This window comes from Cydia fagiglandana, chromosome 25 (assembly GCF_963556715.1).
Source record: "Cydia fagiglandana chromosome 25, ilCydFagi1.1, whole genome shotgun sequence".
In the NCBI taxonomy this organism is placed as follows: Eukaryota; Metazoa; Arthropoda; class Insecta; order Lepidoptera; family Tortricidae; genus Cydia; species Cydia fagiglandana.
In genome coordinates this window covers 11462551-11486481 of record NC_085956.1, presented here as the reverse complement: position 1 = coordinate 11486481, position 23931 = coordinate 11462551, and the positions used below count along the sequence as shown (strand labels likewise).

The following is a 23931-nucleotide window of genomic DNA, read 5'->3' as shown; positions in this document are numbered from 1 at the left end:
GGGACAGCTATATATGTACCTAGTAGCATCTCGCTCACTCACCGCCGATAGCCACTTGGTCTGCGGTGTCGTCGAGCAGCAGCGAGTGCTCGAGGCGCTCCTTCGCGCGCTTCTGGAAGCGTTTCTTGTGGTGCCGCTTCTTTGGCTGCAGAACACAATGCCACAGTTGAAATGGGGATGATATAAGCATAAGTAGGTATTGACTGTTGTATGTATACATTCTGATATGTTTTTCACTATATTGTGATTTATACAATGTACTATTGAATTGTGAAAGAGGCCTAACTACAGAAAAATAATGTATTTGAGTTATTTAAAACATCGAAAGGTCTTTTGATAATTGATACTTATTAGGACTTCAGTTCTGAAGAGCGACTGACATTAGGTGACTCGGTGGCGGGCATCAGCGTGACGTCATCGTCGATGTGTCAGAGGTACAAGAGACTGGTGTTGGCGACTTGGTGGGCAGCGCGACCTGCGCGACCACGAGTCATGGGCATTAGTACATTACTCGGTCTGACCATAGTCTGACGTAGCCAAGAGATTTACCTTGACGAACTCGGCGGTGGGCAGCGCGTGGTGTGTGCCAGCGGGGAAGGCGCGCTCGTCCACGGCGTCTACAATGTTAGGAGGGACACCGAGGCCGGGGTACGAGCGACTGACCTTGGTGGACTCTGTAGTGGGCACAGCGACGTCGTCGTCCAGATCCGGGTGGTGCGTGCTCAGCGGCGCGGGGGGCGCGCTCGTCCACGGCGTCTACAATGTTAGGAGGGACACCGAGGCCGGGGTACGAGCGACTGACCTTGGTGAACTCTGTAGTGGGCACAGCGACGTCGTCGTCCAGGTCCGCGTGGTGCGTGCTCAGCGGCGCGGGGGGCGTGCTCGTCCACGGCTTCTGCGATATTCAATACAATCTCCATTTGCATACACTAATCTTATATACACACAAAGCTATACTGGGGAAGGACGTCCGCTTTACAGAAGACTACAGCTATAATTGAACTGCTATTTGCACTAGCACTTTTGTCTAAAAGCCTGACCACCCAGACAACCATTTTCAGTAACATTCTGTAACTGTCTACTCACTTTGTGTCGAAACGCGTAACATTTTTAGTCATAATTCGGTCGCAGTGTGGTCGAGGTAACCAAATTAAGATCATTGTCAATAGGGCGCTGTTATTATCATGTAGGTACCTATAGGGTGAAAGAGTTCAGTTTAGTATGAAAATATTAGTTCCAGCAGAATTCCGCAACATGGCGCGTGTGATCATACATATTCTTGGTCGGGCTTTTCTTCAATCATTATTTAATTTTTCTGTTCAAGAACTTTAGTAGCGTAGTGGTAAGAGCGTGCGATCCGGAGGGTGCGAATAAAACCCAATAAGTTGATCGGAACTTTATGCACGATATATCATTCAATATTTACTCATCAGTCGCCTTTCAGAGAAGGAAAACATCGCTAGGAAAGCGGACGACCCCCAATAAGGCCTGGTTTCCCGCCTATTTTGGAAGGTCAGGAGTCCTTGCCACGATGACAATCGTACATCGACACGCATCAAACGAAAACTTATGACTATTTCCATCACATTATTTTAACTTTGATTAGCGTTTTGTATCATGGATTGTAATTTTGTCTAAACTACAAAATGTAATTCAAGATCAAAAAATGTAAGAAATGTTGCCACTTTTTTACTAGCGCGTCTTGTATATTTATGTAAAAATAAGTAAATAAAAGTACTTTTTTAAATTGTAGGAGTAACATTACTAATAAATTTATTATCTTAGCGTGATTATTTATCAAAAGGAATTTACTATTTTACAAACAAATTATTGCAGTGGCAACATTGTCTTACTTTTGTTGGTCTTGAATTACGTTTTGCAGTATAGGCGGCCGGTGTGATACGTACTGCGGTGGCTTCCGGCGATCCCTTGTCGGGCTCCGTGGAGGTCCGGGCGCGCTCCTTGTAGTGCGGGTGCTCCTTGAGTTCAGTGACCTTGTTCTTCTCGAACACGCGCCCGTTGTTTATCACCTTAGGAATAAGATGTAATAATGTTTTGAAAAGATGTGTCCCGCCGAGTTTGTTGCCGGTTCCATATTGGGATACCCTCCTCCAATTGAGGGGGGATTTAAATCTTCTCGGGGCAGAGGTGTACGGTTGGAGCCGGTAAAGGTTTGTTTGACGTTCATATTAAGCGCATTGTAATATGCCTACTTGAATAAACTATTTTTTATCTTTATCTTTAATAACGAGGATTCTTGTTTGTATTGCTCCCAAAAAGTATGTCGGTTCTATAAGTATACACATATATGCCGTCGGCCTTGCCTGGTAGGTACCTACATATCAGTTAACGCCAAACAATTGCTGCGATTGTTGACGATATTAGAAAGGTATTTGACTCCTCCGATATTTGCGATGGATATCCATGTTAATCTTGTAACAATAGCTTGTACCACTCCATTGGGTTGTTATGAATATTTAAAGGTAACGTATTTTGGCTTCAAAACTGAACTCGTAATTTTTTTTCTTTTGAACGCCACAGACGGCAATTGACGTCAACGCAAAATCGTGACAACGACGCCAAGGACTGCATTTGAGATCGATCGTTTTTTGATAAAAATCTACTGAAAAACACCCCATTGGCCTTATTTATTCACAAAACTATATTTTACTCCCCGTGACGTCAGTGACACGGCAAATGGATGCGCCGTTTGCCGTTCAAAAGTACGTAGCGGAGTGAAAGAGAGATGTTACCCGTATATCCTTGTCGTTGAGGATGGTGACGAGGTCCCTGACGAAGCTGTTGTTGGGGTACAGCCGGCGGTGCTTGCAGTGGATGTCCATCTCCAGGTGCTCCACGCTGTTGTTCCTCAGGGTCCGCTCCACCGTCACGATGAACTTGTTCTTGTGGCTCCGCTGGACGTATGTTAGGCGCAGTTATTGAAATGTCATTTTTGAAGGAGATGAATAAAGTCCAAGTTAACTTTGCAGCGACTTTGACAGAACAAATTAAGCGTGGCAGTCTTTACAAACGTATTTTATTATGACAGAGCTACATTTTGTTATTGAAGTGTATGCAGAGTTAACTTGGTCAGACTCTAGCTGATATGCGTACTATATTAGTAGTCATTCTTGTAAATGTACGAAGCGGTTACACTGTTGTTAAAGGAAAACAACGTGAGGGAACCGAATCAACCGAACTACCTTAAATACTTACCTAATCGAAATAAGTTAGCTTTAGTAAAACCTATGCAGTGGGTGTCATAAAGGTCTATTAGTTAGTAACCTAGCAATAAAGGTATATTGGTCCAGGGCATAATATGTCAAATGTTAATCGTAGACAATTTCTATATACAGGGTGATTCAGGAGACGTGAGCAGGACTAACACTGCGCATTTCGTAAATTATAAGCAACTGCTTCGTATGAGTATTAGTGAGGTTAACGTTAATTTTCTAGTCGTGTTGAAAAAAAAAGTTTATAATTTATTTACGACATGCATGGTCACCCTAAAATTAGAATAAACTAGGTACCGATATTCTGTGTCAAATTGAATGAAATCCCTGTCATCACGGTCAGTTGACAGTTCATTTTCTTCGTAATCAATATGCTGTCATTACGGTTAAAGAGGTTTTATGTTTATTAATTAGGTCTTGTAGGGTGACCATGATAGTAGAGAATTAAATTTGCCCTCACCAAAAAGTTAAAAAATAGGAAAAAGTGTGGTTGTTTTGCCTAAATACAACGGTGATCTATCAATTATCAGTTACTGAGTGTGCAGGATTAGTCCTGCTCACGTCTCATGAATCACCCTGTATAGAGAATGAAATATTCAATCTGTAGAGAATCTATCTGGTAGAGAAAGAAACCCCTTCTTGTAATTAAAACTAAACGCCGTGCTTTCGTGTGCCAAAAGCACAAACTTATAAATGTGACGAAAAGTAGCAAAACTACTTACCTGTCCGTATTCTATCCATACACGTCGGGAGAAGTCGGCAATCTTCGTATCGTATAGTGACCCAGAGAAGAGTAGTGCAACAAGTTAATATGTACTTAGTAAAAACTAAGTTATTCCTTCCATTAATTTGGTTGAAAAATTCCATACCTTTAACCTTTTCTCCGCCAAGTCAATCAATTAAGTCAAGTAATAAAGTGGCATCAACGCCAAGCCACAAATTGCACGTAAACAACTTGTTATACACATATCAAGGCGCGCGAAATGTACTGATCTTAATATCAAGTCATTGGCGGCGAAAAAGTTAAATATTAGTGTGCTTCTAAAACAATATGTGCATTCAAGGATTGGTAATAAAAAGCCAAGATATTTAGCACCTTTTATTTCGTAACTAGAACACAGCTGTCGTCGAATAAATCAGCTCCATCATAGGAAGACACTTGTATGTATGTATAGTCAAGGTGTACAGAACTCGAAATCATAAGGTTTATATTAGGTACAGTCGGCACACGAGTTCCAAACACGAAAATGTGAACTTCCGCTAACTTCTATATCTTCCGATCAAAAAAATACGAAGCTCGTGGACAGACTGTATGTACCTACCTGTACCTACCTACTGTAGCTTCTTCTGTCAATAACTGTACGTTTAGAAGTAGGTACAGTCAGCAGCAGATATACCTGAGCGGGCAAGGTGTCCAAGAAAACATATACACTTCAATCGTCACAAAAATAAAGACATCTAAGATGTCATTTTCACGTAGGCTTTCAGTTCGTCACAAATACCTTAACTTCTGAGTTTTTCTTTAACACATACACCCTTATTTAATCACAATGACAATAACGGTTAAAACGTCAGTGGTAACTAAGCAATCAAATTCAAGCTGCTGTCATTAATACCTACACGCACTGCCAATCACGTACGTCAGCAGCCAGGGTGCCACCAGTTGCTAAGCAGTTGTTATTTCAATGGTAACTAAGCATCAACAAATTATCTGTTTAACTTTAAAATAAATACTGTAGCACTACGAATTGACACCTCCTTTCTTAAAGAAGTATTTTATCGTTAAGTGTCAAACTTATACAATAAATAAGTAGGTTCTACTAGAATGATCGGTTTTTTTATTTTAACTGTCATATGCAGCTGTTCTTCCAAACCGTTGATCATATTATATACCTATGTTAATATATTTATATAGCCCACTTATTGTAGTAAAATATACTATACAGGGTGGCCCATTTAGATCGGCCAGTATGGGAAAATCTGATACTATACGATATACACCGATCTCTTCTTAGGAATCATGTCATCGATTTTAGTAACACGAAAAACTGCATTCATACATTTAAAAAAATGTGTACTCAGCTCGGGAATCGAACCCCGAACGTTTTGAAAAATAAAACTAAGACTATTTCTATTTAGATATCGATTGTGTAGGTCTTAAGCAATAAATGTTACTATGAAACATGATGTCTGAAATTAATAAAATGCATTGTTTTCATATCCTTTAATTTAATTTAGTCAGTTTTCGAAGAGACCAGCATTTTTAGGGTTCCGTACCCAAAGGGTAAAACGGGACCCTATTACTAAGACTCTGCTGTCCGTCCGTCTGTCCATCCATCCGTCCGTCCGTCCGTCTGTCACCAGGCTGTATCTCAGGAACCGTGATAGCTAGACAGTTCAAATTTTCACAAATGATGTATTTCTGTTGACGCTATTATAAGTAACAAGAAATACTAAAAACAGAATAAAATAAAGATTTAAGTGGGGCTCCCATACAATGGCATTCCGCACAGGAGTAATCTAAGTAACGACCACTGCGGGTTCAAACCTACAACGTCCTGATAGAAAGTCGTACATACGCTACATGTGACATTATCTTGAAAAATTATATAAACTAATGCGAAATTAACATAAAACCAGAAGACACAAATTAATAATAGAAATGAAACCCAAAAAAAAAACAAAAAGCTGTAATCTCTAGGTGCGTACGACTGAGATTTGAACCCGCGGTCTCTGCTTTGAAAAGCAAACGCCTGTTACTGAGACCACGACGTGCCTTGACAATTGGCTCTAAATTCGGCTTCAGTTAGCTTTTGCTATGTGTCATTCGTCTTGACGATTCTGTTAAAAGAAATAGTTTGCAGTAAGTTGACCGAGAGGCTCCTGTCAAATGGTTGAAGGGCAAAACGTGAGATAGATGTATGTGATGACAAGACTGTACTGCTTTCGATGATTGTCAAAACGCTTTACCTGAAATTAGCATGGCTATCTTTTATTCAATATTCGACCATACTTGTATGCTTTAAAGTCTATTTTTCCATATTGTTCAGATATATTTGACACGTTGACCGCTTAGATACCATTGGTTTTTTGACAGCTAAGGTATCAATGACTTGTTGTAAGTGTAGAAATTAATGAATAGCGACTGTTAACATATTTGTGACACGTTGAGCGCTCACAAGTAAATACTACCATGACAGTCAACAACTTTTTGACAGTTTAAACGTTTACCTCTCTTTGAGCACCTGGAGTGTATAGCGACTTCTGCTGCTGACTGTACTTAAATATTTGTAGTCAGTCAAGGTAAGTGCTCATTTTCAAAAATACAGCTGTAAGTAATGGCTTTTTTAACGTGACCAAGTGCTCTCTCTAAATGTATTTTAGAAAAGTCACATTTGTTTCGTGGGGGCACTAACTCAGACTGATTAATATTTGTTTTATAAATTGCGTAAATTTAAATATTCTTATAAACCTTATAGCAAAACATTTTTAAGAAAAATCGTCGCATTGAGCTGAAGATATCATCGTATTTTTGTATGATACTTTACCAGTGGCGGCGAGTCAAACATATCCATAGGCAAGCCGGGGCTGATTTGGCTTACATATTTCCTTTACAACTCTGCTCAAACGTCCAAAAACAGGCAAGCCGGTGAGAATCGGCTTTTATGGACGCGCCGCCACTGATACTTACTCAAAAAATACTATAATTGTTTCACAGGTTATTTAAGGAAAATGTTATGATCGACCCCGAATACACACGAACACCTACACACGAATGTAAATAAAAACTAAAAAAAATCACACGTAACCAGAATGGAAAAGGAATAAGACGTAGTAGTGTAAAAGATTTATGAGTCGAAACAACGATGATACCATCTTATCAGTGGGCAGCACCGTCTTTACCATAAGAGCACACGGGGCCAATGCCCGGGGCCCCCATTCTCAGGCCCCTCCAAGGATAGACAGTAACAGTATATTTGATTACCCATAATAAATAGATCATAGTAGAAAAATGTAAGTTTAAGTAGCTTTGTTTACTTTACAAAAGGGCCCCAAATTATTATGTGCCTAAGGGCCCCAGCATAGTTAAAGACGGCCCTGCCGGTAGGTACCTGCTGTCACTACTAATACAATTAATAAATTAAGTATTTAATAAATGCCGTCACATGACACGGGCTAAAACCTGATGGATCGCTGTATCGGCCAGAGAGATCAAATTATATCATACCACTAGTCATTTCTACTAACAACTAATTTAAGTACAAATCATTTGCTATTTTCGAAGTATAGGGAGCGTCCATGAACTGTAGAGGGAAGCACAGGAGCCCCGGCCATTTTTATTGGCGCGAAGTGTAAATGTAAAGTTTAATTTTTCGATTTAGGCCACAAGATGGCAGACCCTACAATACGCAAGGGAGCGTGCGTGCACTGTAGGGGGCAGCACTTGTTTTAAGTTTTCAATTTAGGCCCAAAGCTGACAGACCTTTTAAAGGGCACGGTCCCTATTTGACTATATATATATTTTCTAACAATCAGTGTGGAAATAATAACGCACCGAACTGTGGACGGTCGGTGCTATACTAGCGGTATCGTTGAGAAACTCGAGATCGCTTTAACATCAAATTAAATGCAGGAGCCGCTGGCTCCTTACATCATGAATTATAAAAGCAATTCTCTATCTATACATACATAGAGCCATCGGATTACAAAAGGTGATCTACAAATTATTATAGTTGGTCAAGCAAATCTTGTGAGTAGAAAAAAGCGCGCAATTCAAATTTTATATGGGACGATAACCCTTCGCGCCTACATTTTTTAAATTTGCCGCCTTTTTATGTACTACTGTACCAACTATATTTATGCTCACCTCAATATTAAAATTGTATATCTCACTAGGCAAGATTGAAATAAAATCGCTGGTGTCCTTATTTTTAGTCAAAAAATGGGTCACAAAATGAAACATTTGCAAAATGAAATAGGCACATAGTGAAAAAAAATAAAACAGTTCATTAAGAAGTTAAAAGAAGATTAAGAAGTTAGAGCCGAAATACTAAAAAAACACCTATTCCTGGATTTTATTTAAGTACAACTAAAATCATTCATTTTGTGAAAGTGACGAGTGTTTATAAAATTTAATTGTCATTAAAATGATTGATTTTATTATCTGTTTCCGATAATCATACTATTATTAATGCATTTCGTTACTTAGAAACACATACTGGATGACATGTTAAATGAATGGTAAACAAATAGAAAACTTAAAATCTGTAATTGATTACAATTTAATTCTGGACAATCTTATTTAGAGATCAAATATCAATATTCTTTACCTAAACAGTGTGAAGCGATCCCATCGGTACTCACCCAAAAATAAATCGTTTCACACCCAGAATTAGAAATAGTAAAAGCATAAAAAAATAATACGGACATATTTACATTTCAAAAAATACTATTAAAAAGACTTAAATCAAAATAATGATAAATTATGCATAGTTCCAAATTTATACGGCACCCGTCACGACATACACGCAAAAACTGCAGTCTACCTACTCTTTCTAATTCTGTATGCGAGTGTCAACATATGACATAACAAATATAGGTATAACTTTCGCGTTTTGAACACAATACTAAATCATAATTAGTGACGGAAACCCGTTACAAATGATGATTGAATATGTGCTCGTGCACGATAGTTGATATCCCAACACTTGTGCAATAAACCACGCTCTTGTGCTCTCGTCAAGCCGTCCCTCTCCCGTCAGACCTTCTGTTTCCTCTTGGTGCGGCGGCGGCGCGCGGGGGGAGGGGGAGGGGGGGCCGGCCGCGCCTCCTCGCCCTCCTCCGCGGACTCGGCCAGCAGCGAGCGCGACTTGCGGCCGCTATGAAAACACTATAATGTTACGACTAACAATTGCGTTAGTCTCTTTTTCTTATCTCTATCACTTAATATAGCTGTCCCGCTCGCACACTAGCATTGAACGCCGGCTTCACAGCAATGTAATTAGGTGATAGAAATAGGAAAAGGCGGGTCAATGTACGAAATTCTTCTATTTAGCACTTTAGCGAGTAATGTGATATGACTTTAAAGTAAACAATGTACTCGTTTGGTGTGCTCGCCCGCCGCCCGCTCGCTATTGATATAGTAAATAGTTATATGAGCGCTTTTTATATAAGTTGTTAACTAATTATTTAAAAAGTGTATTTAGTCTAAGGCCGTTAGTAAGAAAAATATATAAAGTTAAGGTTAAAAATATTAAAGAAAACACTTTAACATTGCCATCTTTGAAAATTCTTGCAATTGCTTAGCTTCGAAACACTGACCTTTTTATACACAACATGACAAATATCACATAGGTAACATATGTGAAATGGAACACTACTGCTGTTGTATTGCCACTTACCTGCGTGCCTTTATTTTGTTGAGACGCTGCTCTAACTCTGCAGGCAGCACACCAGCTGCAACGGAAACAAGCCTATAAATGTGTATTCACAGAGATCGGTGTGCGTACACACGTGCACACTTCTGTATCTATACAAGGTAAGGTGGCTTCCTGGCTTCTAACTACAATTTTTTAAAGAAGAGCTGGCGGCTACCTCGCACAACGTATCAGTATTGCAATACAGCGGGGAAATGCCGCCAGCATCCTTGGTACAATGCCTCAGGGGCCTATTTTAGATTTAAGCTAGTTATTAATTTCGTTTAGTTGTACCACTGTATATATATTGTATGTAAATAAATGATTTAACATTTTTTAAAGTACCTATCTTAAATTCTAGTCAAGTACTTAAAATAAAATCCTGACTCATCGGAAGCATACGACACGGTAATATCTGTTAAAATGCATAAATAAGATCTCATTCTAACAGCAACTAATAACAAAAGTTTTAAAACGCATTAAAGGCCTCAAATAACATCAAAAAACAACCGTCCGAATATTTTTTTTAATGATTATTAGAACACTAGTAGGTATAAGAAGTGCCACAGGGTCCTCCACTAGAACACAAATAGATAGGTACAGAAATCAATCTACATACAAACCGCGCTCGAGCAACGCACACATAGACACTGCTCACGGACACGATATCTCGGACCGGTTGGGACCAGTGCGAGCGCGAGTGCCATTAGCTTGAGACACGCGTCTGTGAACTTTTTTGTGGAATAATGGAGAAAAAAAAAGAAAAGTTATTATTACTGGTACAGTCAGCAGCAGAAGTCGCTATACACTCCAGGTGCTCAAAGAGATGTAAACGTTTAAACTGTCAAAAAGTTGTTGACTGTCATGGTAGTATTTACTTGTGAGCGCTCAACGTGTCACAAATATGTTAACACTCGCTATTCATTAATTTCTACACTTACAACAAGTCATTGATACCTTAGCTGTCAAAAAACCAATGGTATCTAAGCGGTCAACGTGTCAAATATATCTGAACAATATGGAAAAATAGACTTTAAAGCATACAAGTATGGTCGAATATTGAATAAAAGATAGCCATGCTAATTTCAGGTAAAGCGTTTTGACAATCATCGAAAGCAGTACAGTCTTGTCATCACATACATCTATCTCACGTTTTGCCCTTCAACCATTTGACAGGAGCCTCTCGGTCAACTTACTGCAAACTATTTCTTTTAACAGAATCGTCAAGACGAATGACACATAGCAAAAGCTAACTGAAGCCGAATTTAGAGCCAATTGTCAAGGCACGTCGTGGTCTCAGTAACAGGCGTTTGCTTTTCAAAGCAGAGACCGCGGGTTCAAATCTCAGTCGTACGCACCTAGAGATTACAGCTTTTTGTTTTTTTTTTTGGATTTCATTTCTATTATTAATTTGTGTCATCTGGTTTTATGTTAATTTCGCATTCGTTTATATAATTTTTGAAGATAATGTCACATGTAGCGTATGTACGACTTTCTATCAGGACGTTGTAGGTTTGAACCCGCAGTGGGCGTTACTTAGATTACTCCTGTGCGGAATGACATTTGATATTTACTACTCAAAAATTACGTTTGTTGTTTGGGAGCCCCACTTAAATCTTTATTTTATTCTGTTTTTAGTATTTCTTGTTACTTATAATAGCGTCAACAGAAATACATCATTTGTGAAAATTTGAACTGTCTAGCTATCACGGTTCCTGAGATACAGCCTGGTGATAGACGGACGGACGGACGGATGTCGATGGACAGACGGACGGACAGCAGAGTCTTAGTAATAGGGTCCCGTTTTACCCTTTGGGTACAGAACCCTAAAAATGCTGGTCTCCTCGAAAACTGACTAAATTAAATTAAAGGATATGAAAACAATGCATTTTATATATTAATTTCAGACTTGTCTTGTCCCCGGCTTGTCTACCACCGACCACCTGCACACGTTAAACCAAGTTATCGAAAAATGCCACGAACATAATTTCCCCCTCTACTTAGCCTTCGTAGATTATTCAAAAGCGTTTGACAGCATATCGCACCATGCCATCTTCACAGCTCTAAGTCACCAAGAAATAGCCCCTAGTTACATCCAACTTCTAAGCACCATATACAAACATAGTACAGCCGCCATAAAATTACAGTCTTCTGGCCCGTCCTTCGAAGTGCAAAGGGGAGTGAAACAAGGAGATCCGCTATCGCCGAAACTTTTCACCAGTACATTAGAACATGTCTTCCAGAAGCTTGCGCCGCATTGGGGAGACAAGGGGCTGGTTGTCGGCGAGAAAAGGTTAACTAACCTTCGCTTTGCCGATGACATTGTCCTTTTTTCCTCAACGGCATCCGAGCTACATCATATGCTAGAAGACCTTAGCAATGCAAGCCTCGAGGTTGGACTGAAGATGAATATGTCAAAGACCAAAGTCATGACTAACGGTATACAACGTAGGATTGAGGTAAACGGAGAACACATTGCATATGTCCATGAATACCTTTATTTGGGCCAAATAGTCTCTTTCCAGGCGCGACAAGAAAAAGAGGTCGACAGACGGACCGAGAACGCCTGGAAGAGCTATTGGTCCATGAAACACCTCATGAAGGGAGATCTACCTCTGTCTCTCAAACGTAGGCTCATGGACATGTGTATACTTCCAGTCCTCACCTATGGTGCTCAAACTTGGTCTTTGACGGAAGCTCAGAAGTCCAAACTCGGGGTTTGTCAGAGAGCTATGGAGCGCAGCATATTAGGTGTGAAACTAAGGGATCACATCCGGAACACCACGCTGCGCTCTAAAACTCAAATAATAGATGTAGCTCGAAAAGCGGCCAAGTTAAAGTGGGACTGGGCTGGTCATGTCTGCCGCATGCCGAATGACTTATGGGCCAAGATAACCACGGAGTGGGTGCCCCATGAGTCGAACCGGAGATGCGGCAGACCTCGTCGGCGATGGCAGGATAACTTAGACTCCTTTTTGAGAGACTGGCCAGATGCAGCTCAAAATCGGGAAGAATGGAAGAAGAGGGGGGAGGCCTTTGCCCAGCAGTGGGACACAATGGGCTCGTAATAATAATAATAATAATAATTTCAGACATCATGTTTCATAGTAACATTTATTGCTTAAGACCTACACAATCGATATCTAAATAGAAATAGTCTTAGTTTTATTTTTCAAAACGTTCGGGGTTCGATTCCCGAGCTGAGTACACATTTTTTTTTAATGTATGAATGCAGTTTTACGTGTTACTAAAATCGATGACATGATTCCTAAGAAGAGATCGGTGTATATCTTATAGTATCAGATTTTCCCATACTGGCCGATCTAAATGGGCCACCCTGTATAGTATATTTTACTACAATAAGTGGGCTAAATAAATATATTAACATAGGTATATAATATGATCAACGGTTTGAAAGAACAGCTGCATATGACAGTTAAAATAAAAAAACCGATCATTCTAGTAGAACCTACTTATTTATTGTATAAGTTTGACACTTAACGATAAAATACTTCTTTAAGAAAGGAGGTGTCAATTCGTAGTGCTACAGTATTTATTTTAAAGTTAAACAGATAAAATGTTGATGCTTAGTTACCATTGAAATAACAACTGCTTAGCAACTGGTGGCACCCTGGCTGCTGACGTACGTGATTGGCAGTGCGTGTAGGTATTAATGACAGCAGCTTGAATTTGATTGCTTAGTTACCACTGACTTTTTAACCGTTATTGTCATTGTGATTAAATAAGGGTGTACGTGTTAAAGAAAAACTCAGAAGTTAAGGTATTTGTGACGAACTGAAAGCCTACGTGAAAATGACATCTTAGATGTCCTTATTTTTGTGACGATTGAACTGTATATGTTTTCTTGGACACCTTGCCCGCTCAGGTATATCTGCTGCTGACTGTACAGTGGACGGTTGTTTAAATTCAACATTAAACGGTGAATTGTCGTTTTTTAAGCTAGCAGTGGTTTCAGAGAGAATGCGAATGCGAATTTATTACATTGTACATGAGAATGTGAATTTATTACATTTTAAAATATAATAATGTTGCATTTCGCCAATCTCTAAGTCATCGCAAAATATTTTCTGTGACAAATTTTGGAATATAACAACATAACAAATAACATTGAAATTAAAATACCTATTTTAGTTATTAATGTTATTATTTTATATTTACATTCTTCCCGTTTCATTCTCAAAAATAAATCAAACAACTAGATACGAGATACGATACGATAGATACGAGTGTCACTAACCACGATAGTTTTTTGTGCATAACCCTAGAGCGACCGCCGAGCGTAGGTATGAAAAGTAAAGTACTAAACGGTGGGGTCGTCATTTCATCGGTGTTTGACATCACTACGATAACCGGCAAGGTCACATCACTAGAGGTGGTCGTCCATCTTAGATTGGTTCTCCGCGAGAGCGTCCTCGCATATTATTTTCAGATCTATACTCTCATATATGTGATTCCCTAATAAATCTTGTTATAAAGTGGTGCCTGGTGTTTTTACTCTTACAGCTTCAGAAGTGCGATAGTGATTCCTCGCCTACTATGATATGATTTGTCGGAAAAGTCATTCCTTGTTTCATTGTTGTGAACGTTATCGTTATATAAAATAATTACTCTGATTGTAATGAGTAAACGCATCAACACCACTCATCAGTTAGGGATTAAAATATACAAGGTCTTACCGTCTAAGACCTACAAGGATAAACTTACAAAACTAACCTAACTAAACGAACCTACTAAACTACTGCCGCCTATCTTTTCCTTGTGTTGTGTTTGTGTTTACTTTCAGATACCTATTGCAGTTATATTGCAGTGTATGTGTTTACGTTGCATCATGACTGTCAAAAAAAAAAATACATATGGAGAGTGTAAATACAGCTGACTCCAAGATAATGATGAATGATGATGATGGAGATTACAATATTCACAGCAGAAGGTTACAAGACATAGACTGACAGTATGGTGTAATGTATAATAAAATAAATCCTTGGGATTACAAAGTAAGAATTAAAGTTAACTCAGGTAAGAAGTCATTGATCCAACAGATAAGAATGTTCCCTGGAACGTTCCCCGGAATGGCCCCGGCCAAAGTGGTAAAATATTCACTGCCTCTCTTATATGTTGTGTTATTTTTGTGATTCATGTGCTTTCAGATACATAACATAATGTGATTATATACACCTGACACATTAACACAATGCTATAATCATTTTCTAAGATTTGTATTCTGGTGTGAGAATTATATTCAAGTAAAAGTCATACAAAACAAATTTGGTAATATAAATTTAGCCTTGATTGATACTATGTGTATGGTAATATTATGCTTTCACAATTAACAATGGGCGCTACTTAATACTTTCCCTTTACAGTCAAATTAAAATAGATTCCAAGTTTTCAAAATACAAACCGGTAAGGAAAGGGAATTGTTGTTTCACATATGTGTGTGTGTGTGTGTGCTTATTGCAACTGAAATAATGCTTTGTTAGTATGTTTTTGAGTTGTGTAATTTCCAGAAATTTGACAGCAATGATTCTTGAAGTGAATTACCATACCGTTGAAGGCATTAAAGCGCCTATCAGCTCAGACCTCTATAATGAACCCAAATCGCCATGGATAATATTTCAAAGTTAGTTGGTTATGGATGCCAGTTATATTATGTTCAGGTAATTCATTATATGCAGAAAATGTTGATAAGTGACTAATCTCTGATGTCATGGAAAATGAGGTATTTATTTAGAAATAAAATGATTGTTCATGTTTTACATGTATACTAATGGTTAGTATGTGTTACATGGACTGGGTTGGTAAAATGCGCTTTGTGAATAAGCAAAAGGAGTTATTGGCATCTATTTGTAGCTGGTTAGTATTGTCTGTGACAGGTTTAGTCGCTCCATGTTTCCGGAGCCTCCTCGGGCTGAATATTGTAAAAGATGTTTCATATCTCATATAACCTCATACATCCTTGCGATTCATATTAAGTTGGAGACATACTGATATATATTATAAGGTAGTATCTCAGTAGAAGTGTCAAGAAAATTAACAAGGATAATTTCTGTCTGTACATATTATTTTATGTGTTTATCCAACTTGTAAAATGTTTATCCAACCGTTGCATACAACTAGTATGTTGTGTTGTGATTGTTTTGTTCATAGGGATGTTGGTTTATGTTTGCAATGCAAATATTTTTCACAAAATGTCATGTTATAAAATGTACCAAAGACATATATTTAAACAGACTTACCAAATAAAGAGAATGTTATTGCTATGACATTGTCAAGTGTTTGAGTTATTGACAATGATTATCTTTGGTGTTCTAGCAGTATTTTTCAGATGCATTTCCTTATAACAAAACTTGATTGCTGGTGAAGTTTTGACCATAAGTTGTAATCATATACTTGCACTTATGAATTATGATTACAGGAGATTCCAATGTTTAAATCTTATCGAAGAGATGGACATATTGAACTAGATATTTATTTACTGAGCTGAATATGACACTGGTAAAGCCAGTTGATGCTAATGGTAAGCAAGGTGAATTCTTTCAGGAGTCAATATAGACTTTGACGGTCTACATGATGTACATGTCTTTTACATACAATTGCTACTGGACTCTAAACGTACCGGTCAGTTAAATGTTAAATGGATGAATATCAAACGAAGGTAAATAGCTTGGTTAAAGCTTTCTAAGTAACTATTTTAACCCGTTCACTGCTGCTGAACATTGACCGAAGGATATCATGTCATCATGAGTTACTGTTTGAAGTTATTAATGGTTTTCGTCTGAACTTGTAGTGTGTTATGGTACTGTTTGCATTATAAAACAGTACACTTATTGCTTCTGGGTTTCATAAATCAGAAGTTAAAAAAAAAAAATTAAACAACAATAATTATAATGTTTCTTGTTTTGCAAACTGCATAAACTGTGGTTTATTATGTTATGAACTCATTTACCTTTAAATGTGTGCTTGCATGGCATTTAACAAAATTATTTAGTTTTGTGCAGGTATAAGATGATGTGATGAGTTACCTACACATAAAATGCACATATACAGCTGAAGAAAATCAACCATGTGTCTTGGGATTGAAAGCTTTATGGTTTAAGCATATGTGCCATTGATTCAGCTGATTGATCATTATCAATATACACTTTCATGATGGTTGAAAATACAAATTTGTGAAACCTCGGTAAGGCGAACCTGGGTAACAGAGGAACCTCGATAACATGAACTTCTGTTCAGGCTTTACTGTAGTTCAACCGTGGTATAGTAAGAGTGTTGCCTTTATTTAGGGGCACGGAAGAGGCACGCCAAGTTGCACATGATCATTTACATTGGTTGCATAGTAGCAACTGCTTATTATCCTATATTTTCCATATTAACGCCAAATGCTGCTATTTCAGGTACCGTTTTCAGATTAAGAACTGACGACAAGTATATTCTCAGATTAAGAACTGAGATATAATTTTATTAGACACTCGGATTGAGAACTGAGTTATTATTTTATTTATATTACTTACTCTCGGATTAGGAACCGAGTTGTGACTTTGTTTTAATTTCAGATTTAGAACTGTGTTACTGTAGTCATACTAATGTGTTTTGTTAACGGGTTTGCCGACTAATGAAGGCAAATGCTGTTATTTCAGGTACCGTTTTCAGATTAAGAACTGGCTATATTTTCAGACTAAGACTGAGTTATACTTTTATTGAACACTCGGATTAAGAACTGAGTTATTATTTATATTTCATACTCTCGGATTAGGAACCGAGTTGTGATTTTGTTTTATTCCAGATTTAGAACTGGGTTACTGTTGTCATACTAATGTGTTTTGTTAACGGGTTTGCCGACAAAACCTAGAAAATAAACACATTGTGCTTGATTAAATATTGTAGTAACCATGGTAATGCTTGCGATATGTTATTTTATGCCACCTCACTGTTAACCATTTTACTCTAAAGGCTGGTTCATAATTCTACCGGTTGCTTCAATGTCTGCTATAGAGCTTTAATTATTGTGTGCTCTTTAAGAAAGGCTGTTACTTTTGTCTTGGCAAGGGATGCTATCCTTAAGAGGCTAATTCCTGGCGCCGGTAATCGCAACAAAGGCTTGAAGGAGCGGTCTGTTGCTTGTCACTATCTGTTATTGGTTTCTGCAGTGTAGGCCTTAAGAGGCGGTCCATTGCTGATGACATAATACTAACCTTAAGAGGCTAGTAGTTTTTGGTTTCTGCAGTGTAGGCCTTAAGAGGCGGTCCATTGCTGATGATATAATACTAACCTTAAGAGGCTAGTTGTTTTTGGTTTCTGCAGTGTAGGCCTTAAGAGGCGGTCCATTGCTGATGATATAATACTAACCTTAAGAGGCTAGTTGTTTTTGGTTTCTGCAGTGTAGGCCTTAAGAGGCGGTCCATTGCTGATGACAATTATGTCATAGTATTAACTATCCTTAAGAGGCTAGTTGTTTTTGGTTTCTGCAGTGTAGGCCTTAAGAGGCGGTCCATTGCTGATGACATAATACTAACCTTAAGAGGCTAGTTGTTTTTGGTTTCTGCAGTGTAGGCCTTAAGAGGCGGTCCATTGCTGATGACAATTATGTCATAGTATTAACTATCCTTAAGAGGCTAGTTGTTTTTGGTTTCTGCAGTGTAGGCCTTAAGAGGCGGTCCATTGCTGACGACAATACTATCCTTAAGAGGCTAGTTGTTTTTGGTTTCTGCAGTGTAGGCCTTAAGAGGCGGTCCATTGCTTATAACATAGTACTATTCTTAAGATGCTAGTTTGTTTCTGGTATCTGCAGTGTAGGCCTTAAGAGGCGGTCCATTGTATGTGATATGAGATTATCCTTAAGAGGACCATTATTTCTACTACCGATAACTGTTTTATCTATATCTTACTATTTGTTGTTGACTTTGAGAGGTTGGCTTGAGACTTTGTTTACAAAAGGATATTTAAATGACCTTAAGACTGATGATCTCAAGGTTACCTTGAAAGGGTTGCTTGCATTAATACCTTCTAGAGATCGCTGGCGCAGTTCCGGATCCAGTAGACGTTGAAGTAGTGCCTGTTCAAGATGCCCAGTAGAACGAGTGCGTGCAATGGGCTCCGTGACAGCCTTATCGTGAAGGGCTGACTTCTACGGTCGTTGCCCCTACAAGGGCAGTGGTATTCTAGCCTGCATGTGGTATTTTAACACGGTAATGTTTTCTTTTTGTCCAATAATCAAATCTGTGGTTATATGCCATTAGTCACGATGCTAGAAAGCGGTGACATGAAGTACCTACTTGATTACGTCGCCATTAAGGGTGATTATGTAATTTATTAACAATGTTGCTAAAGAGTGCTCATGAGTTCTGTCCAATCATAACTGCATCTTTCTCATGTATTTACAGAAGTAGACCTTTTGACTGTGATGGTTATTACAGTATAATTTACGGCTATCAAGCCGGACCTGTGATCAAAGGGTCTAACTGTGCCATTTGCGCATTAATATATCGTCGAAACCTTATCATGATTATTTTGAACAACATTGTGGTATGCTAATGCAAAGCCTATCGATGGCGCTAGGGTGAATTATAACGCCTTGGTTATATTAAGGAACTGAGGCTTTTCACATGTATGTTACAGAGTTTCGTGAATAAGAGTTTGTACTGTTTACATGTGCTGTATTGGAGGGCACCTATGCACATGCATGAGACGTGTCCCACATTAGCCTCCCACCAGTTGAGGAGCCAACTCAACGGAGGAGCCAACCAGTAATGAACTGGTGGAGGCTACCGCCACCTGGTGAAGGCCCAGCTTGCTGCGACTGCGTTGGCTGCGGCAGTCTTCAGTGGCGGCCTTGATAACGGTGACCTGACGGGACGTAGGTCGGGTCAGAAGATGGCCGAGCTAAACGGTGGGGTCGTCATTTCATCGGTGTTTGACATCACTACGATAACCGGCAAGGTCACATCACTAGAGGTGGTCGTCCATCTTAGATTGGTTCTCCGCGAGAGCGTCCTCGCATATTATTTTCAGATCTATACTCTCATATATGTGATTCCCTAATAAATCTTGTTATAAAGTGGTGCCTGGTGTTTTTACTCTTACAGTACATACATGTGATTGACTTCTGTACTTATCTGTTTTGTGACTAGAACCTACACTATACACTTACGATGTGAATTCTCTCCACCATAGTCGAAGGCCCACCTCTGCGAGGGCGTGTCGCCGGGCGCGCAGGGGCGCGCGCGCACGTCGTCGCCGGCTTGCGCGCCGCGCGCGTCCACGCACAGCCCGCTGTCCAGGTGCTGCAGCTGCCCCGTGGCGGCTATGTGGCGCCACCGCTGTACAACAGTACTTTACTACAAAGGCTACGACGTAAGGACATACATGTAGGATGCGTGGATTGGAACGTAAGGAGTGATAGAACGAACTGTTGAATGAACGATATGTGAATGAAAAAGTGTGATGCCGAGTGTCAGTGTGTGTGAAAGGGATGGCAAAACCCGCTGGGCAGAATTTGAATTGTTACCGGGCATTCGGGGAGACTGATTTCGGACGCATAATGTGACGGTGTATTTTTCTGTTATTTATTCAAAAATATAAGTTTTATTAGAATTTCAGCTGTTTGTGTTCGCCCTACCCACATACCTACATAAGTAAGTAAGTAATCAATTTATTGTACGAAAAGAAAGGAATAATGGTGTATCACTACGCCTTATAAAATAAAGTCCCCCGTCGTGTCTGTCTCTTTGTGCTTTTGTTTATATATTCGCGATAATCTCCAAAACTACTGAACGGATTTTCGTACGGTATTCACCTATCAATAAAGTGATTCTTGAGGAAGGTTCAGGTGTATGTTTTGTTAACCCGCCGGGTCGCTAATGTAATGTAAAGACCCAAGCGAAATAAGGCCATTTTACGAACACAAAACACAAACGTCGAACGTATGACACCACTCTTTTTGCGTCGGCACAGAATAAATAATAGTACTGGGTACACGGTACTCACTCTCTATAGTTTGAATAATCTCAGGTGAATTTTTCGAGTTCGGGTGCTAATCCGTTAAACAAAAGCCTTTGTTTTCTTTTAAGAGCGGTCTACAGCCACGTGCCAAAGCAACCATGTCGTTTAACAAGCAACTATCGTGATAGTATTAAGCTTCAAATTCATATGACAACTTGTTCAGAGAATGATTAGGGTGGTCTTGTTTTTAGAGATAGCAAAAACGTGTTATCTCCGAATGAGCTGATTCAAGAATTTGAACCATATAATTAGAATGGTAAATTTGCTTTTTAAATGGGTTTGTTCCCGTTACTTACGTCGGGGCTATTAGCAGTAAGTATTGTAACCACTGCATAAAGGAAACAATATCTTTTGTTTAACAGATTAGGGTCCGAGCCCGAAAAATTCACCTGAGATTATTCAAACTATAACAAAACGCGTCTGTTACGATTAGGACAGATATGACCGCTAGGTGGCGCAAGCGTCACGCGCGGCTTATGGCTAGCCACCAAAATTGGTGTGGGACGGATGTACAGTCGACGTCAAAGAGAAATTTACAGCCAAAGTAACAAAAAAATGTTTACACGACCTAAATGCTATGACAATAAAGTCGTGTAAATAATTTTTTGTAACGTTAGTCGTAAAGATCTCTTTGACGTCGACTGTACTTGTACGTTACGATGCGACGAAATCGCGGAGTGAGCCACGCCTGGCGTCGGGGATTAAAATAGGCAAATTGAACAAAATATATATAATTACCATTTTGTTATGAGCAGGTTTGTCCCGGCAGGCGACCATGACGACGACCCGCGCGGCGCTCTCGTCCTCCCCCGAGAGGTGCGCGTCCCTGCGGGCACACACGGTTCCACTAGTCTAATACGCGCTATAGGTACTGGCCGCGTAGCCAAGATGCCAATCGCTTACGCTCCGTAGCGATCGAAACGCAACTGTCACTGTCGCGCTAATATGGAAGAGTGAAAGAGAGCCATAATGTTTTTCGTTGTCGAAGCGATAGCGATTGAAACCTTGGCTAGGCCGGCTGTTCCTCTAGCTGCCGCCTTCACCTTCCCTGGGTGATACTGATATTGTAACGGTGCGTATAACGAAACGTTACACTATCAATCTTCATACCATTTCTGGCATCATACAAATTCTAAATTCCCTTTTCAAATTCAAATCCTTCTTCAAATTCCATTCAATGATTTTTATTTTCAGTTCGATCCAATACTTCGATCAATAAACATCATATTTTATTCTAACAGACTGTACTTCCCAAGTTTCTAAACACAACCGTTAAATTGTGATTTTAATTAGTGAAACGTAAACATAATACATAAGTGCTGTGCAGTACTATAGTGCTCGTTTTGTGACCCTGCACACTTGCACAGTGCACAGTTGCACACCTTCCAGATATCTACATCATCATACACATATTGTAAGTTATAGTAACTTCTAACCTTCTAAGTAAATTACGAAAGTGTTTTTATGGTATCGTCTTGGGTCGTCACATTCGTTTTTCGTCATGTTCTTAAATTAGTCCTATTCTGCTTTCGTCACTCGTTTTACATTGAAAGCCACCGACGATTATGACGGATGTAGAATGAGTGACGAAAGCAGAATAGGACTAATTTAAGAACTTGACGAAAAACGAATGGGACGACCCATGACGATACCGTTTTTATACATATCTGTTATTTAGTTAACACGTAACCTGTATTGTTACAGGTGCCTTTTTATTTAAGTTAATAAACACCCACTCGTCCTGGATCCTGACTTTGATTTACCATCATCCCGGTGAGGCCCCATCATCTCCCCCTCACAGATATCGCTCCACAGACCGCCTCAACTACTAGACGGAGCACACAAGTCAATCAAGGTCACCACACATGCTCCCCCGTACAGTCAACGGTAACAATATGGGTGTACAAATCATTTCAAAAATATGTCCCATAACTCTTATGTCAGTGAATTAAGAACCATGGGACATATTTTTGAGTAAGTTGTCTACACCCATATTTTTAGCGTTGACTGCACAAGTTTTGTATGACAGAGCGACCGCTTATTTCAGCTGCGTCCACAACTAGGGCCACTCACTACTCGGGTACTTTAAATGTATTATTATTAAGCTTTAGGGGTGTTCTTGGGTTATTATAGTATAAAACAACTCTATTGTGTTACTGGATTGGTAACATTTTACAAGTAAAATTGTACATATGTGTGGTGTCCTCGTATTCTTTGCAAACACTTCGTAATGCGGTGTCCGTGTATCGCTCATTTTTGCATTCTCTTGAATACCTAGGACAAACTGACGGACCATCAATATAAAACTCATATTTGTATTATTGATTTGCATATTTGACATTTATGGTGACATTGTCACACTTTGTTATTGCAAATACCAGGCAGAGTTAGCTTGGTCCGACTCTAACATAAATGGCAGGAAAATTTCACACGAAACAAAGGAAATATGTAATTTTAAAAATGGAATTTTCAATTTTATTACAAAAAATATCCTTTGTTTCTTGTACATTTTTCCAGAAACTTTCGAAGACACAATCAGTAGAATTACTAATCCCATCCCACGCAGACGAAGCCGCGGGCAGACGCTAATATAAGTAGTTAGTAAATACAACAATGATTATCGACGTGCCTGATGACTAAAACATACAAATGACAGGTGCGACTACTACGAGTATCCTACTATAGGTATATTTATACTTCATTGCACATGAAATTGTAAGTACAAATGGCGGACTTAATGCCATAAGGCATTCTCTACCAGTCAACCACTGGGCCAAAAAGGGACGCTTGTTAGGTGCAGGTATACTGTATCGTCACAGACAGACAAACTCACGCGAATAGCGACACTATCGACTTGATCACGCGCCGGAACCACTCACTGAAACTGCAAAGTTGAGTGCTCACGGTCAGGGCTCAATGTAGCCACTACAGTTGTTTTCACAGTGCTGTTTTAGAGAGCATAAAATGCATGGCAAATAATTCAAAGGCGCGTTGTCTTCACAGACGATTATACTACAATATAATTGAGATCAACTATTTTAATTACTCTTCTTTACTTGGAATTTAAAAATTCACGACGGACTAGTTTTAAATCTGAATCTCTTAAAAATTATTCTACTCACTGTTCAGTAATTTCTCTGAAAATATCAATAGGAATTAGAGGAGTATTAGTTATCGTCAGGAACGGAACCGGAACGCCGAGTAAAGGATCGGCCGCACCGCTCACAACACGGCGCCGGCACAGAATCGCAAGTGACGTGCCG

General features: G+C 39.2%; 1 protein-coding gene across 1 annotated transcript in view; it reads right to left on the bottom strand.

The window, feature by feature from the left end:
• The window catches only part of LOC134676870 (polypeptide N-acetylgalactosaminyltransferase 1-like), a 49032-nt gene that overhangs the window by 1958 nt on the left and 23143 nt on the right, over window positions 1-23931 (bottom strand). Inside the window, exons 12-19 of the mRNA XM_063535253.1 lie at window positions 21407-21494; window positions 19818-19986; window positions 9635-9689; window positions 8998-9112; window positions 2754-2915; window positions 1908-2030; window positions 803-895; window positions 43-145 (exon numbers count right to left, since the gene is read on the bottom strand). Of these exons, the coding sequence (XP_063391323.1) occupies window positions 43-145; window positions 803-895; window positions 1908-2030; window positions 2754-2915; window positions 8998-9112; window positions 9635-9689; window positions 19818-19986; window positions 21407-21494 (908 nt within the window). The remainder of the gene's footprint in view (window positions 1-42; window positions 146-802; window positions 896-1907; window positions 2031-2753; window positions 2916-8997; window positions 9113-9634; window positions 9690-19817; window positions 19987-21406; window positions 21495-23931) is intronic.